The following is a 17,500-nucleotide window of genomic DNA, read 5'->3' on the forward strand; positions in this document are numbered from 1 at the left end:
GACAACCATGGCTGTGCCTGAATGGTATTAGGTCTTTTTAAGCCTGCAAAAAATACTACAAAAAATATCAAATCAACATAATTTATTCAAATCAATATTACAATTATTGCTTTAGTTTTTGCGATTTTTCTCTACAATATTTTATGCATCACCATAATTTAAAACAAAATGTTTAGATCCATTTAAAAAGCATTTTTGTGTTGTACTTTATAGATAGATTAGGATTCTCTTCATTAATTAAATTTAAAATTTGTTAACACATAAGTCTGACCCCAATAGGATTCTGTGTAATAAACCAATTAATCAAGTAAAAAAAATAATAATAATAACACTGGCATTTCATAAAACAGTATAAAAGTGTAGAATTTGATCAGATTTACATCTCCCAAGTTATTAATGTTCACTTTAATTATGAATATACAGAACACACTCTTTGCTATGTGTACTTCTGTAAAAGTTAAAGAATTAATTTACATATTATAAATTCAGGACCATTTGCTGGTAGAATAAACCATTATATTACTTTCTCTTCCAAATTAAAAAAAAGATGAGGAATCCTACATGGCAGTGGCGAGGCTACATAAGGGCCAGGGTTAGTGGATTCTAACTTAAACAACTCTGATTGGCCATTGCGTTCAAGAAATCAACAGATATGTCTGTGATTGGCTGCATTACTCAACGATGTAAAAAAACATTGTAAATAGAAACCTTCGACACTCTCCAGAGCACAAACACAGATACGCACTGGATCGTTTGCCAAATCACCAATATGCTATTATTACAGAGAAAACTGATCGTAGAACAGCAGTTATGGGCAGCTTTTCCCTCTAAAAGCAATCAGAAGCAGCAGAAGGCAGTGGTTTGAGTGAGAAAATTCCCTCGGCCAGGGGAAGGGTAAGCCTTGCCCAGCCCGTTGTTTTCATGAAACGGTTGGCTGACAATAAATCACATTTAACTAAACTTAACTGTCAAACTATTTTTAAAATGGATGTAATTTGAGAGTAGGGATTGGTCCACCCTCACTTTTAAATTTTTGGCCTCGCCACTGCTGCATGGTCAATGTTGTTGGACTCCTGGCTTCAAGTTAGCAGAACTAGAAAAGAAATATTAAAAGACACTTGTTACTTACATTGTTCTACTGGACGTAAGATGATTGGTTTATAAAAATATATAAAATACATAAGCCAAAACATATTTTTCTGACCTTCCAGCGATTACCACATTCATTGCACAGCACAAAGGTGGTCATTGGTTCATCAGCACTCCGAGTTTGCACCTGTGAAGGTTCAAAACATTACTCAGTATATATTTATTTTCACAACAAATGAAAGAACTTTGTATACTAGGTTCATATGCACTATAAATATCTACAGCTAAAAATCCAGTAATATTAGAAAATGCGGTTTCATCGATGTACCTGGTTGTAGGTGCAGTTTTTCTTCCTGCACTTGCCACACTGCAGCAGGTCAGTTGTGGTTCCTCCAGTCTTTGCCATCTGATGTTCTCGGATGGCCTCCTGGGTCAACACGTTCCTCAACTGTTTCAGTTCATCACTAGCCATTTCCTACAACAGCAAGAACATTCATTTATAGACAGCAGATTGGCTTCTGATATTTGATTTGTTTGACTAGTTAATTTCAAAGGCTAAGTTTTACAACATTGCACAGTAAATAAACTATTGCACTGCAAACAAATTTTCCAGTTAAAACAATCTAACATCTAATATCTAATAATGTAATTCTTGTTTGAAACATAACTATCAGAACATTTTGGGCAAATGGGTTAAGAAAGATTAACTTACACTACCATTCAAAAGGGTCAGTAGGATTGTTTTTACAAGGAATTAACTAATTGAATCAGTAATAATGCATACAATTGATCAAATCGCGAATTAAAAATGTATATTTCAAATAAATGCTGTTCTTTTGAACTTTCTATTCGTCCTGTAAAAACATGACGGTTTCCACAAAAATATAAAGCAGCACAACTGCTTTCAACATTGATGATAAAAAAGAAATCTTGAGCACCAAATCAGAAGTAATTTCTGAAGGATAGAATTTTTTCAATATTACTGTTTGTACTGTATTTTTGAATGCATTTTCAAATAAAATGCAGCATTGGTGAGACTTACATATTAGCACTGTTTATTATTTTGTTATTTATTATTTATAAATTGAAATGATTTAAGAGGTCCAAAATGTGCAATCTACCTCAGCAGTCATGGTGGCCATGCGGCTCAACTCGATGGCTCCAGCTAAGACATTTTTACGCAGATTGGGATTTTTGGGATCCTTCAGGTTACTTATGCGGCTGCGGACTCTGTTCTTGTATTTCATGTCTGTGGCTCTTATCTCCTGGTAGATATGTAGGCAGAGGAGGACAGTTAAGGATGTCTACTTTTGAATTTTAAGCAATGGTTTCAAGAGGATTCTACACTCATTTTCAAAGCAATTGTCAACCAATAATGTCCACTAAGGATATAATCCTCGATTTCCGCTGCCATGCCTTCACAGTTTGCCCCATAGTCTTTGTAGTCATCTAATAGGAAAGAAAAGCATATTGTGAGCATCATCTCCACAATAATGAGTATCAAAACGAATAATAATGTCAGTATGTCTGTGATATATGTCAGACTCTGTGTGGGTGTCAAGTGTTTGTTTTGCGTACCATCTGTACGTAGTGCGGCGGTCAGCATTTCAATGCATTTGTCCCTGATGGAATCCCCGGTTAGCAGACGAGGAGATAAAGGACCCACACTGGAGCTAAACGGAGAGAGGGGGCTTGTGGGTGTTGTGGGCGTCTTTGGGGTCTCTGGTTTACTCTTGCTGTATGGGAAAAACAAAAAGCAGGCGTCTTTAGTTCTCTAATGACCACGTGACAATTACTTAAAGATAGAATGTTCCAACATCCCAGCAGAATCATTGATCACTGCTGTCTGTGAACAATATTTTCATAATTTGTTAGTCATGATTTGAATGACTTTGGGATTTTGTGTTGTATTATAACTGGAATATGAAGCAGGCAGAATTCCAAGTATATCTGAGCCTATCCAAAAGGGTGAGAGTGAGAACATAATGCCACAATAACACCATATGGCATGCTGGTCACATCTAAATGAGTAAATAATAATAAATAGTAAAGTATAGTTCTTGCCTTTCACTAGATTTCTTGGCCTGAGGTGAGTTGCCAGACCTTGAGTTAGTAGAATCTCTCCTGGAGAAATAACACATGAGAGTTTATAGTACGCATTCTGTGTTGAACATGAAAGTCATGCATTTATCTTTGTAAAGGATCAGTAGGTTTGAATTAGGGATGTGCGAGACTACTCAACTAAACGATATTGCTGCTAGTCGACATTGGAAATACTAGTCGTTTACATACATTTTTTTGTGCATGTTTATGGTTAGCTTTATTTATTTCTACAAAGGCTACATTCAAATTACTCGCATTAGTGTTACATTTTAAAAACACTTTTTTTTTTGAAAAGTGTACATCCTAAGCGGATAACAAAATATTTTATCTCAGAGCTTTCATTCATTCACTTTTTTAAACGTCCACTCGGAAGATGAGCAAGATGATGGAGTATTTTGACTTGGCCTACACAAAACTGTTCCGTTTTATTCTATTTCATTTAACAATTAAGCTTGTTTACAGGCTTGTTTTACTACAGGTTATGAAATTTGATTCCAATTTAAAAGAGAAACATTATAAATGAAACTTAGGCTACTTAACAACAACAGACAGCTATTAAGTTCCTCCGCTGCCTGTTGATTCAGAAGATTTTAATAAATATGTCAATATTGGCTAACGTTAAACACTTATGTTTAGGCAAGGCAAGGCAAGGCAAGTTTATTTATATAGCACATTTCATACACAATGGCAATTCAAAGTGCTTTACATAGAAGAAATTAAAATAATAAAAAGAAATAAGAATAATTAAAACAGTTTAGAAAAATAAAAAAATACAGTACAGTACAAACAGTCGGTCGAACAGTGGCACAGTGCTCAATCAGTAAATACACAGCTAAACAGATGTGTTTTGAGTCTGGATTTGAATGTGACTACTGTAGGAGCACATCTGATCTCCTCTGGAAGCTGGTTCCAGCTGCGGCTGGCATAATAGCTAAAAGCGGACTCACCATGCTTAGAGTGAACCCTTGGTATTTCTAGCTGATGTGATTCTAATGATCTGAGTGATCTGTTGGGTTTATATTCACTGAGCATATCTGCAATATATTGAGGTCCTAGGCCATTGAATGATTTATATACCAGTAATAATACTTTAAAATCAATCCTATATGTAACTGGGAGCCAGTGTAAAGACCTGAGGACTGGTGTGATATGTTCATATTTTCTGGCTCTGCTCAGAATCCTGGCGGCAGCGTTCTGTATGAGCTGCAACTGTCTTATGGTCTTTTTGGGAAGGCCAGTGAGGAGTCCATTACAATAATCCACCCTGCTGGTGATGAAAGCATGAACAAGTTTCTCTAAGTCTTGTCTGGAGCATCTAATTCTTGCAATATTTTTCTGATGAAAATATGCTGATTTAGTTATTGCTGTGACATGAATACTGAAACTAAGATCTGACCTCTAGTGTCACACCAAGATTCCTGACTTGATGTTTAGTTGTTTGACCCCTAGAGTGAAGGTATGCGTTCACCTTGAGAACTTCATCTTTGTTTCCAAACGCAATGACTTCAGTTTTGTCTTTGTTTAACTGAAGAAAGTTTTGACACATCCAACTGTTGACTTCATCAATGCATTTGCACAGGGAATCAATGGGGCTGTAATCGTTAGGCGATAGGGCTAAGTAAATCTGTGTGTCGTCTGCATAGCTGTGGTAAGCAATTTGGTTCTTTCTCATTATTTGGCTCATTGGGAGCATATACAGGTTGAACAGGAGTGGCGCAAGAATTGAGCCTTGAGGGACTCCGCATGTCATGGATGTCCACTCAGACTTATGGTCTCCTATACTCACATAATAACCTCTCCCATCTAAGTATGACCTGAACCATTTTAGGACTATCCCAGAAAGCCCCACCCAGTTTTCCAGCCTGTCAAGAAGTATGTTATGATCGACAGTGTCAAATGCAGCACTGAGGTCGAGTAGTACCAGCACCGATAATTTGCCTGTATCAGTATTTAAGCGAATATGGTTTATTATCTTTATGAGCGCTGTCTCTGTGCTGTGGTGCGGTCGGAAACCAGATCGAAAATTGTCAAAGTATCCATTCGAGCATAAGAATTTGTTCAGCTGATTGAAGACAACTTTTTCAATGATCTTGCCTATGAAAGGAAGATTTGAGATCGGTCTATAGTTGCTTAATATGGTCTTATCCAGATTGCTCTTTTTCAGGAGGGGCTTGACAACTGCAGTTTTCAGGGAGTTTGGAAAACTCCCAGAGAGAATTGAGGCATTTACCACTTCTAGAAGATCTGCTTCTAAACTGTTTAACACACTTTTGAAAAAAGATGTGGGAAGTGTGTCAAGAGCGCAGGTTGTTGTTTTAAGGTGCTGTACGGTTTCTTCCAAAATTTTGCCATCAATTTCTTTGAAATCAGACATAGTAACTACTTTCTCAGGTGGTCTGTTCTGTCTGACCCCAGCGCAACTCAAGGATGTGCTGATCACCTTTCTGATATTATTGATTTTCTCAGAGAAGAAAGAAGCAAACTCACTGCACTTGTTGTCTGAGAGCATTTCACTGGGAATCTGGCTTGGGGGGTTTGTCAGTCTCTCTCAGTCTCTGTTTTAGTGTACAATGATCCAAATGCAAGGCAAGCACATTGCATATATATGACCTTTTTTTTCAGCAGCATTCAGTATGGGATTTGACTCATATAGATTATATAGGTTATTTCAAATTGATATTCATATAGACTGTTTGTTTGTTTTTTACTATCTTCTGGGAGTTTGTTAGACTAGTCCACCAGTTGGTTATAAAATTTCCTTTTAAACGTTAATGAAATTGGAACACATCCCTATTTTGGATACTTCAATATTTCACTGCAAGACCAACTGCATTACTATAACATGTTACCTCTCCAATTTAGTTTCACTTGATTGTCGTTTCAAAAGGTGATGGCTTGACTTGGAGTCGGTAGAGTCCTTACTGCAGTAAAAAAGAGCAAAACACAAATGCCTGATTGTTAGTATAGTAACCATTTTATTTGGCTTTTTATTTGGTTTTCTATATGTTTTTTGTTTTTTTTAGTAATGCATGAGCAGACCTGTCTCTCCGTCCTTCCATGCTCGGCTTTCTAGGAGGGAGCTTTTTGGAATCTGTGGAGTCCTTTCTAGGAATAAAAGCAGAGTAGGGAATTTTGGTGACAAATTATATTGTTTTAATGAACGTAAAGGTCTTGCAAATTGCCACCATCCTCAAACTCCCAAGACAAAATAACAACAATGCATGCACTTCTGCTGCCCTCTGCCTACATTCAGTTGCAAAGCATCAATTCAAACCTCTCAATCTTGAGCTTCATTGACGGTCTTTTAAGTGCTTTACTCTCTCTTTTGTCTTTTCTGAGAAAAAGAAAATCATCTCAGCACTTTGGGATGGCGACAAATTATTATCAAGGGTTAGTATTCATCATGTTTCAGACCTATCTTTCTCATTGTGTTCAGACATCCGTCGCTTCGGGTCGGATGTGTCTTTTCTATAGTAAAACAGTTGTAGTTATTCTTCAGATGGTGAAGTAATTAAGTAAAAACACAGGCACACAGCTATTCATGTCAACATGCGTTTCATTTCCTCTGTCCCTAACCTTTCTTTCTCTTTGTCTTTATTTGTGTCTAACGCGGGACGTTTTGTAGGTGTAGGTTGAAGATGGAGAGGAACAGGAGGGAGAGGAGCACTGGGATCCGCTGTTTCTTTTCTAAGCAAAGAAAGTCACTGATTATTTATGAGACAAACAACACTGCGCTTTGTTAGAACACTGTTACGCTAGAAAAAAATGTTGCAAGCGACTGATGGTACTTTGTTTACTCAAAAAGACAACACGCCAAGCCCTAACCTTTCTTTCTTCATCTCTCGTTTCTGAGGAGGATGTAGATTGAAAGGTAAAGGAGGAAGAGGGGCATTCGGATCAATTGCTTTCTTTGCCCTAGGTAACAAATATACAATTCCAATGTGGCATTAAAATGAGAAAAAGAGGAAAAACTTGCACTTGTGGCGATACCAGGTCATCTAGTGAACTAGAAATTATAATTTACAATTTTCTACCAATTGAATACTGGATCATTGAGAGCCACTACCACTATTTTACAAAATAAAAGAAACAAAAACCAAACTAAAGCAATAATATTATATAGTATTGTGCTCTTGTCTTCACTAAACAAACCCTCTTTATCAAAAAAGAGGGCCATGAAGTTGAACTGAAAGGTGTTCAGAGTCAGACCTTTCTCTGGGCTCCTCTAGTGATGGATGTTTGGGAGGAGGAGGAGGAGGAGGAGGAGGAAGAGAAAGGATAGGAGCAGGAGGAGGTAAAGTTTCAGAAGGATCTCTCCTGTGAAAATAGATATTTAGTGGTGACCCCCTATGTTGGATATATACTAAATTTTTTATAAATAACACAAATTATGAACACATTCTCCTGAAAGCGATCCCTGACCTTTCTTTCTTCACCTCTGATGAGCGCTTAGGGATAGGAATAGGAGGAGGAAGTGGAGGATGAGAGTGATTATGAAGAGGAAAAAGAAATTCATGTGTGTCTCTTCTGCAAAAAAAAAAAAAGCCAGCCTCATTGCAGTGTTGATTCAACATGAAAGCAGATATTTTCACTGCATGCACTTCTAGCACAATGTCTAACCGTTCTTTCTTTCCATCTGAGAAGGGACGTTTAGTAGAATGAGACTGAAGAGGAAGAGACTGTGAGGAACCCAGAGTGTCTTTTCTGTGCAAGAAACGTAAACATCCAAATTCAGCATTTGAACTCCACGTACACTACCATTCAGAAATTTGGGGTCATTAAGATTTTTTTATGTTTTTGTATATTTAAAAAATGGGATTTATTCCTGTGATGGCAAAGCTGAATTTTCAGCATCATTACTACATTCTTCAGTGTCACATGATCCTTCAGAAATCATTCTAATATACTGATTTGCTGCTCAAGAAACATGTCTCATTACTATGAATGTTGAAAACAGTGGTGCTGCTTAATATTTTTGTGCCACTTTTTATTGAGGATTCGTTGATGAATAGAAAGTTCAAAAGAACAGCATGTATTTGAAACAAATCTTTTGTAATACTATAGATGTCTTTACTGTCACTTTTGATTTTCCATGCTGAATTCAAGTATTCATTTAAAAAAAAAAAAAATTACTGAACCCAAACTTTTGAAATGCAGTGTATTTTTGTTTTTGCTGTATCAGCCATCACTGTAGATAGCCTTATGACTAATAGACTGCATCAGAAAATAAAACTTTTCACACTACAATGACATATTCTTAAACACAAGCATAAAGCTCTGACCTCTCTTTCTTTACATCTACTGATGAGCGTCTTAGAGGAGGGTGAGAAATGATTGAAGCAGGAGGGAAAAAATCAACGGGAGCATCTTTCCTAAACAAAAGTAAAAATTCATCTTACATTGCAACTCTGCTTGCCCAGCATACAAGTGGGAAAAGTAAAACAAAATTATGTCAACAGGATTGTGCACCACTCAGATTTGAGAATATTTTAAGGATATTCCTGAATTTTAAATGAGGTAGCAAACAGGATGTAGAATTGTAACTACAATTTTAATTTAAGGATTATATAAATGATTATTAAACTATAACATGTTGGACATTTTGTTGTGCTGTTGAGAAAAAAAAAAGTTAACTTTATTGTTTTGATGTTTGAGTGTTTAACTTTAAGTTTATCTGATTAATGTAATATATATATATATATATATATATATATATATATATATATATTAGAAATCTGGAGGGGAAACAGGCATAATTAGTCCAAAAAATGTATAATGAAATTAACCATTTTTGTTTTTATTGTGTGACTATGTAAATAAATTCAGGAAATTCCACTTTCTGTCAAATTCAAACTGAATTCAACATCCTGTTGGACATGAATTGAAAGTCAATTCTTAAATTCTGATTTTTGCTTAACACTATCACCAGAAAAACTACAATGTTAGCGTTCAGAAAAAATGCCATTCATGCAATTGTCATGACCTTGTTAGTCTGTGACATTTTAAACTTTCCTAGATAATCAGAAATGAGTTTGAAATGCTGATACTTTCACCGTAATAATATGGCTTCATGTTTTGTTTTGTTTTTTTATGTAGTACAAGTGGTTCCTCCTAATCACAGTCACATGCTTCAACCGCATGCACAAGCCCTAACCTCTCCCTCTTCACTTCCCCAGATGGAGGAGGACACTTTGGGGGCTGAGATGAATGCGTCTTTCCGGAGGGAAGATGATCACTGTTCAATGCATCTTTCCTAAACAGAATACACGTGAAAATCTAATGGCACAGTTTGGGATGAGCAGAGGGGCTTTATACAGCAGTAGTGCTTCTCACCTCTCTAGCTCCTTTTTATTGTTAATAGATTGTTTCTCTTTTTTCAGGGCACTTTCTTGTTTTCTGTTCCTGAGCTCTGCATCTCGTTTCTCTCTTCTGTGTTTTTCATCGAGTTTCTTGTTGGAGTCTAAGTCTGGTTTAATTTCCGTTGTCGATCTCCGTGGACTGACGAGATAAACAGGTTATACTTCATAACGCAAACCACTTTGCTAGCTTCAACCTCTGCGTAAATCATTGTTAGTAACAAAATAGGCCACTCTCGTGTATGCTTTTAGGAAGAGGTTCCTAAAGCTTTCAATTACACTGTACAAAAAAGTCTGGAATACTTCCATGTTTTACCCTGTTATTAGCAAACATACCTGGACTCTCTCTCAGGAGGAGTCCTGTTGGGTGACCCTGATGCCTTGCTTGGATGATTGCCATTCTTCATCTCATTTGTCCTCTCAGACTTTTGGTTTTGAGCTGAGTCTGACAAAGACAAAAGGCGTATGACTTAAAATATTAAGCCAGACTATGTTATACTGCATATATGAATAACATGTATTATGAACCTTTTTTTAAATTGGATTTGGAGTAAATTTTTCATTAAAATATTACCCTTACCTAAAAGCTTCTTCCAGTTTTTGATAAGAATCTTTGCCAAGTTGCCAACATCCTCATCTGTGCAATGTTTCCTTATTCCGTTCACAGACATGCCAATTCTTGTATCCTGGAACAAAGTAAATATTAAATGTTAGACAAACAAAAGCAAGAGATGTAAGACAACCAATGATGACATTAAAAAGAACAGCTGCATTTATGCACCGATCTATCTGAGGTATCATATCGGTTTTATCATTCATAAGTCTCTCACGACACATTTTAAAAATTAACTTTAATTATAAATCCCTCCATATTACTCAAACATTGATATTTTATTTTCATTGTCCATATTGATTGCATTGTGTGTGTATATGGCTCTTTGTGATACCTTTGATTTGCAGCTATATTTTCCTACAGGGATCGATAATGTATGTCAATAATTGATCCAGTAGACATACCTGAAGAAGCTTCAGTGTCATGTTGAAATTTTTCAATTCTCTCAGAAGATCTAGAGCTCCATCCTACACAGAAAGGGAGATTAACAATTATTTAATTACTTAAGTAACTGTTATGATTTTTCTTAATATGTTCATGTATTTTACTTATTTTGTATGGTAATAACACATCACTGTTACTTGTACTGTTCTCTGAAACACCATGAGGGTGGGTAAATTATGGCAGAAGTTTCATTTTCATTTTTGGGTGAATATCCCTTTAAATTCTGTGCTCATGCGCGTAAAACTATTCAAGTCGGCCAAAACACACACCCCCTCCTCGACCTTGTGCAATTTACTACGAGGAATCCAATACATACTGTTAAGTATTAACAAAAACCTGCATACAGCGTCAACTAAACTGTCTATAATGGCGCACTTTTGTCTTCGTTCTTGTTGCTGCCCTGAATAAATCTAAAGTAAATCTGCTCAATCCTCAGCCAACACCTGTTGTCACTCGCATATGCGTCTCTGTAGTCCTATTACACACCACACACATTATGTCTCTCTCACTAGCAACCAAATTAAACAACGCTTGTGCACGCCTGTATCTTAATTAAGCAGAATTAAAACGGCGCAAACACACAAGCAAAAAAGTTTAAACTAGTTATTCGTAAGCAGCATGCGCAGAGATCGCACAAACAAACAGCGGGAAGCGTTGCGTCAAAATTAGGATCTCACCATGTTATTTCTAGACACCATCTTGTCTAGTTTTTTAGCAATCCGCAACAGGTCCTCCTCTCGTGACATTGTGTGCGCATTAATACGCTTTAAGTGAAAATGAGATGTGTTTATAATACGTTATGTCATATAAATCTTATTAATTCAGCGAAATGTACGAAGTTTTGTTCCCACGCATTTAGTTGCTCCTGCACGGTCAGTAGAGTCGGGGGGCGGGGCCTTCGGGACAGTCGGAGTTGTCAATCAATTTCATTTGGATTTATGACAATTCCTAAATATAGATGTTACCAGGGAGCACTAAAAGTTCTCTTTGATTGTTAGGAGGGACACACCATGAACTTTGTAACTTGGGTCTATTGTATTTTATGTCTGTTTTTGAATATATAAATAGGGCTATTTGTTATTTTATTTTTCGATTAAAGGGATAGTTCACCCAAAAACGAAAATTCTGTCATTTACTCACCCTCAGGTTGTTTCAAACCTGCATACATTTATTTCTTCTGCTGAACACAAAATAAGATATTGACTTCCATGGCATTTTTTCCATACTAACTTGTAGTCTGTTATTTAAATGTTCATTGAGTAACTCAAATTTCACTCACGTATGTCTGGACATTTGCAAGCATACCTTAAAAGCATCAGACCGTGTGTGGTAAATAAGAGGCAAGTTCTGAGGCATTTGATTCAATAGACTACGCAGTACGCAATAAAAACTCGACAGGTTTTACAGTTAAGCAGCAGATGGCAACACTGTGTCATATATTAATGTCCTCTGAACGGTTGCATCTGCTGTGGAAGGAACTGCAAATATAAATGGTTAAAGAAATAGTTTACTCACAAATTACTATAATTTACTCAACCTCATGTTATCCCATGACTTTCTTCTTTGAAACATAATTGGAGATTATGGCAGAATGTTAGGGACAGTGTTGGTAACCATTGACTTTCATGGCATCTTTTAAATAAAAATTGGAAGACTGTCAGTCAACATCTCCTTTTGACGAATTAACATTGTATTTCTACAATATAGAGAATATTCACAGACACTTAAGCTTTAAACAACCTGGAATGTACTATTTGGCTTTATTTTGCAGCTTGTGGGAGGGTGATAATGGATTTTCATAAACCCTCCTACACTTTTCATCACACTCTTTCCATAGGAAAATTGTGGGGCCTGGATGTCTTATTGTTATGTTTGAGAGGCTAAAATAAAGCTCAATGTCAATTCCTGATGGGATGACCTCAGATGACATCTGTCCTAAAATAACACAGCAAATATGTTGTGGCACCTACCTTGCAAGTGTGTGCTTTCACCGATGTCTTCATCCTAAATAACCTCTATGGCTTCGATGGTTGCATAAATGATATAAAATTATCAACATACGTTTAAAATGTGCTGAATTAGCAATTTCTGGGAAACAGATCTATCATTACCCTTTTCAAGCACCCCACATCAGTCAGCAACTGCAACCAGTTCTCAACTGCAACAGACAGACAAGTAGAATTTGCCTGGAAGGCCCGGTTTTCAAACCACAGAGAAAAAAGAACGAGAAAAAAAGAAGAGACTTGAAAAATGGTTTTCCTTTTGATGACCTTTGATGACAAAATAATGAATCAACCAGTACCCACCTACAGTGTCTTCTCAGGGAGTTTGCGGTGTCTCTACCAATTATAGACACAAGACGCCGGACTCCGGCAATTATGGAGAGTCTGAGATGACATCAGACCAGAAAATGAATGATTTCACCGTGCTTCAGTTTTTTTAGGCGCAGAGAGCCCCTGTAATAAAACTCAAAGATGCTAGGCTGGATTGCCACGGCATGCACACCAGCCTTTGGTTAAGGGTGTATTTATAAAATCTCAGCAATAGAACTTTTTTTTGTTGGTTAAGTTGGATAGTTCCTAGCATATCTATGTGCCAACATTTTTGAAGGAACTGATATTTGCTGAGGATTTGAGGTGCTCACACGCCAGGAGCAGAACTAGTGCTTTCCAGTATGCCTGGTTGAAACCACAAAGGTGTGTTTGTCATTATAACTCTGAGAAAAGACAGATATTAACAGTGTTTCATTCAACATAGTCTGATGTAGCTCAGATGCTGCAAACCGTGTTAAACAATGACCCAAATTTCCAGACACTGGTTCATGTGTCTATGCAATTAAAAGCCTTTTAACTAAACATAACTCATTCATGCTAAGTGGTCACAGACATCAATTGCTTCAAAAAAGGAACTTAGCATTACACTCAGATTCCTGCAATTGACAATAAGTGATACCACAGACGCTGAGCTCCATAACAAGATAGTTAAAGGCAGAAGTGTGTTAGTGTGTAAATCCCCTCTTACTCTCATTTCCCTTCCTATCTGCCATTAATCCTTTAGTGAGAACATCCACATCCCCTTACATAGCATATTTCTTGCTGCCAAATTCAGGACAGTTTTTGCCACCTACAAACCCAGTTTCACTTATTTCTTAATCAGCTTAAAGAGTAATAATCAGCTTGAGAGTTGCAATGAGGTGAAATCTTTTAAACTGGCATTGAAAAAAAACTTGTCTAGTCTCACACATAACGTGTATTGAATGTTGCATTTTCAAGAGAAATTACATTTATTTTTGATAAACACCTTAATTACTGTTCAAAATTTTGTGGGCATTTTTTTTTTAAAGAACTACAATTTTCCTCAGCAAGTATGCATTAAATTGATCAAAAGTGACACTAAGACATTTATATTGTTACAAAAGATTTATATTTTAAATACATATACTGCAAAGAATCCTGAACAAAAAAATGTATCACAATATTGATAATAATTAGAAATGTTTCTTGAGAAACAAATCAACATATTAGAATGATTTCTGAAGGATCATGTGACACTGAAGTAATCATGCTGAAAATTCAGCTTTTGCCATCACAGGAATAAATTACATTTGAAAATATATTTCAACAGAAAAAGTTACTTTTAAATTATAATAGGCTACCTACTGTTTTTAATGTATTTTTTGATAATCTTGGTGAGCATGTGACCCTGGATCACAAAACCAATCACAAATCACACAGGTATATTTGTGGCAATAGCCAACAATACATTGTATGGGTCAAAATTATCGATTTTTCTTTTATGCGAAAAATCACTAGGATAGTAAAGATGTTTTCATGAAGATATTCTGCCGTAAATATATAAAACATTTATTTTTGTGAGTGAATGCAGCACAATCGCAAACATAAATGGACAACTTTAAAGGAGATTTTCTCAATGTTTCAAATTTTTTGCACCCTCAGATTCCAGATGTTCAAATAGTTGTATCTCGGACAAATATTGCCCTATCCTAACAAACCATACATCAATGGAAAGTTTATTTATTCAGCTTTCAGATTATGTATACATCTCAATTTTAGGAAATTGACCCATGTGACTGGTTTTGTGGTCCAGGGTCACATATGAGGTTTTATTTTATATTGATTGATTGTTGTTTTCACAGTTTTCTTTAAATTCAAGCATAATGGAGCTAAATTCTGCGGGTCATATATAAGACAGATCACACACTCAATTTTGGTTGCGATGTAATTCATTCAAAATGTGTACTAAATTTTGCCTTTGTAGGGCAACACAGATGATAATTATTATTGACATGCATGTCAACAAATGATGCAATAGTTCTAGTTTGTTTTTGTAAAACTGCAAATCCAATTTTGGATATTCTTATCAGGTCTAGCTCAGAGAGACCAGTAGAGTTTATTAGACTTTGTTGATAAACAACCAATACTGCGGTCTGTAGTCGTCTCTCTGTCATTCACACAAGTCTGCTGGCTCAGCTGTTCATTAGTTGCATTAGCTCTTTGCTGCTGCGAGAGCAAATTTAAAAGCTTTTTGACTTTCTCTGGGCTGTGCCAGCATATTTTGGGAATGGAGGATAAATGCGGACCCCTAATGCAAGTGTTTAAGTTATCTGCACAGGATAAGTATTGCATTAACCAGGAGAACAAGTGCTTAGTCTTTAAAATATGTGTTGGTTTTAACCACTGAAGCCAACCATTCAAAAAGTGCACTTGTATCATAGCAACATCTCAAGACTAGACGTGTCTATGAAAACACAGTGATCATCCACAGACACACTTAGCTCATTGTTGTAATCTGATTAGCTCCTCTCCAGTGTTTACAACCCTGTGAACTCATCTGTTACTATGAAACACATCCTCCCCTACACCGCATTTTTGGTTAAATGCATAACCGGCTCATTAAGATTTGATTTTCTTTGACAGAAATTAATATTTTTATTTAGCAAAGACGTCAAAAGTTACTTTGGTCAAATGTGTCAGTAAAGACTTTTACATTGTTGCAAAAGATTTCTATTTCAAATAATGCTGTTCTTTTCAACTTTCTATTCATCAAAGAATCCTGAAAAAACAAATGCATCACATTTTCGACTAAAAATATTAGGCAACACAACTGTTTCAACTTTCATCATAAAAATAATAAATGTTTCTTGAGCACAAAATCAGAATATTATGAATAAGGAAGGATTATGTGACACCGAAGACTGGAGTAATGGCTGCTGAAAATTCAGCTTTGCCTTTACAGAAATAAACTACATTTAAAAATATATTAAAACAGAAAACGGTTATTTTAAGTTGTAATAATATTCACAATGTTACTGTCTTTCATCAAATAAATGCAGCCTAACCAAACTTTTGAACAGTAGTGTATAGCTTCCTCAGGAGCTAGACAATTTTACTTCAAGACGTGACATTTAAAGTAAATTATTTTTGTGGCATATTTTATAAATGTGTATTTTTAAAGTGCCCAATTATGCTTTTTCAAATATTACCTTTCTTGCAAAGTGTAATAAAGCTGAAGCTAATAAAAGTCTGCAAAGTTTCAAAGATCAAAATGCAATCGATTTTGAACTGCTGAAACGAGTCGTCAGCAATTCCAGTCTCACTTCTTGTTACATACCTGTAACAATGTAAATTTGCATAATGTCAGCCTATGGTCTTCATTGGCTGAGAAGATGCTATTTTCAGCACTGCAAATCCACTTTACATGTAACCAACATTATTCGTATTACTGTGTATCAAGCACTAAAGAAGCCTCCGGAGCTGAAATTCAGGTATGATAATAGGAGTTTCATTTCAGACAGGCACTGTACACGGTAGACCAATCACAACAGACTGGGCTGTCTGACCAATCAGAGCAGAGTAGGCTCTCGAAAGGAGGGGTTTAGAGACTGAATCTTTCAGCTAACATTTTTCAGATTCTTTGAGAAATGAGGTGATATGCAAAGTATATTATGAGAAAATTAAAGTGTTTTTTGACCTTGGATGCATGTAAACCTATTTTAGGAGATCTCCAAAACAAAATTAGGGACCTTTAAAAAAGTATAGTTGGGGCACTTTAAAAGCAGTTTCTTTAGAGGAAACTTCCTCTCCTGAGGTTCATTTCACTTTGGGTGCCTTATCAGTTCTATTTTCGGAAAACCTCTACTTTCCCCCAATGGAACAATGAAGCTTGAACTTTTGCCTAGTTGTTTTTTGTGTGTGTGTGTGTGTGTGTGTGTGTGTGTGTGTGTGTGTGTGTGTGTGTGTGTGTGTGTGTGTGTGTGTGTGTGTGTTACAGTTTGAATTTCTGGGTTTCAAAATATTACAGTCTTGAATTTGGAGTTTAACATTTCTTTTCATACTAAAACACTGTTAGTAATTCGAATATTTACAGCTAATTTTACCTCTAAAAACTCAGTTATTAAAAAAAATGTATGTCATTTTTCTATCTTCCTTTATGACATCACTTCATACCTGGATGCTTGGATAAGAGAGTTTGGGAGGTTCCATGGTGCTTGGCAAAGACTTACAAGAGTTGTTGCCTCCTTAAAGCAACACTAAAGAACTTTTTTTTACCTTGAAATAATGTTTCCAAAATCGTTTCAGTGGTTCATCAAGTCGTAACAGGGTGAAAGGCACTTCTGCATTCGCTTTGCGGCCCTATATCTGCTATGACAGCACTATGTAAGTTTGCCAGATTGGGTAGCGTTTCTGTAGTTCGAAAGAGACATAAGAAACTACAAATTTGACTTGCTTTATGGCAAGCATTACAATAGTCATTATTTTGTTTTTCTTAGTTTCTGATGTCGCAATACATCATACTTTCATAAAATCATGCAACATACTCTTGTCTGTGGACATCGTTCATTACAAAGCTGGTGCTGGATAAACAGCGAGCGTGC

At 36.2% G+C, this 17,500-nt stretch overlaps 1 protein-coding gene across 18 annotated transcripts; it reads right to left on the reverse strand.

The window, feature by feature from the left end:
* Positions 1-67: 67 nt before the first annotated feature.
* tcea3 (transcription elongation factor A (SII), 3) lies at positions 68-11,545 on the reverse strand. 18 transcript variants are annotated; one of them, XM_084088385.1, is made up of 23 exons: positions 11,283-11,545; positions 10,566-10,628; positions 10,129-10,234; positions 9,885-9,993; positions 9,526-9,690; positions 9,347-9,445; positions 8,475-8,564; positions 7,813-7,896; positions 7,615-7,719; positions 7,402-7,509; positions 7,018-7,107; positions 6,769-6,879; positions 6,607-6,660; positions 6,467-6,526; positions 6,232-6,297; positions 6,042-6,113; positions 3,154-3,213; positions 2,668-2,825; positions 2,477-2,538; positions 2,211-2,360; positions 1,418-1,564; positions 1,205-1,276; positions 68-1,093 (listed from the first exon to the last, which is right to left on the reverse strand). In XM_084088385.1, exons 1-23 carry the CDS (start codon positions 11,349-11,351, stop codon positions 1,085-1,087), a joined length of 2,109 nt encoding a protein of 702 aa, XP_083944511.1. In that variant the 5' UTR covers positions 11,352-11,545; the 3' UTR covers positions 68-1,084. The 18 variants fall into 18 exon arrangements, with proteins under 18 accessions (XP_083944511.1, XP_083944513.1, XP_083944512.1 ...); XM_084088387.1 differs by lacking the exon at positions 7,018-7,107; XM_084088386.1 differs by lacking the exon at positions 6,467-6,526.
* Between the last annotated feature and the right edge of the window lie 5,955 nt (positions 11,546-17,500).

The sequence above is a fragment of the Abramis brama genome, assembly GCF_963993115.1.
Source record: "Abramis brama genome assembly, chromosome: 17".
Lineage (NCBI taxonomy): Eukaryota > Metazoa > Chordata > Actinopteri > Cypriniformes > Leuciscidae > Abramis > Abramis brama.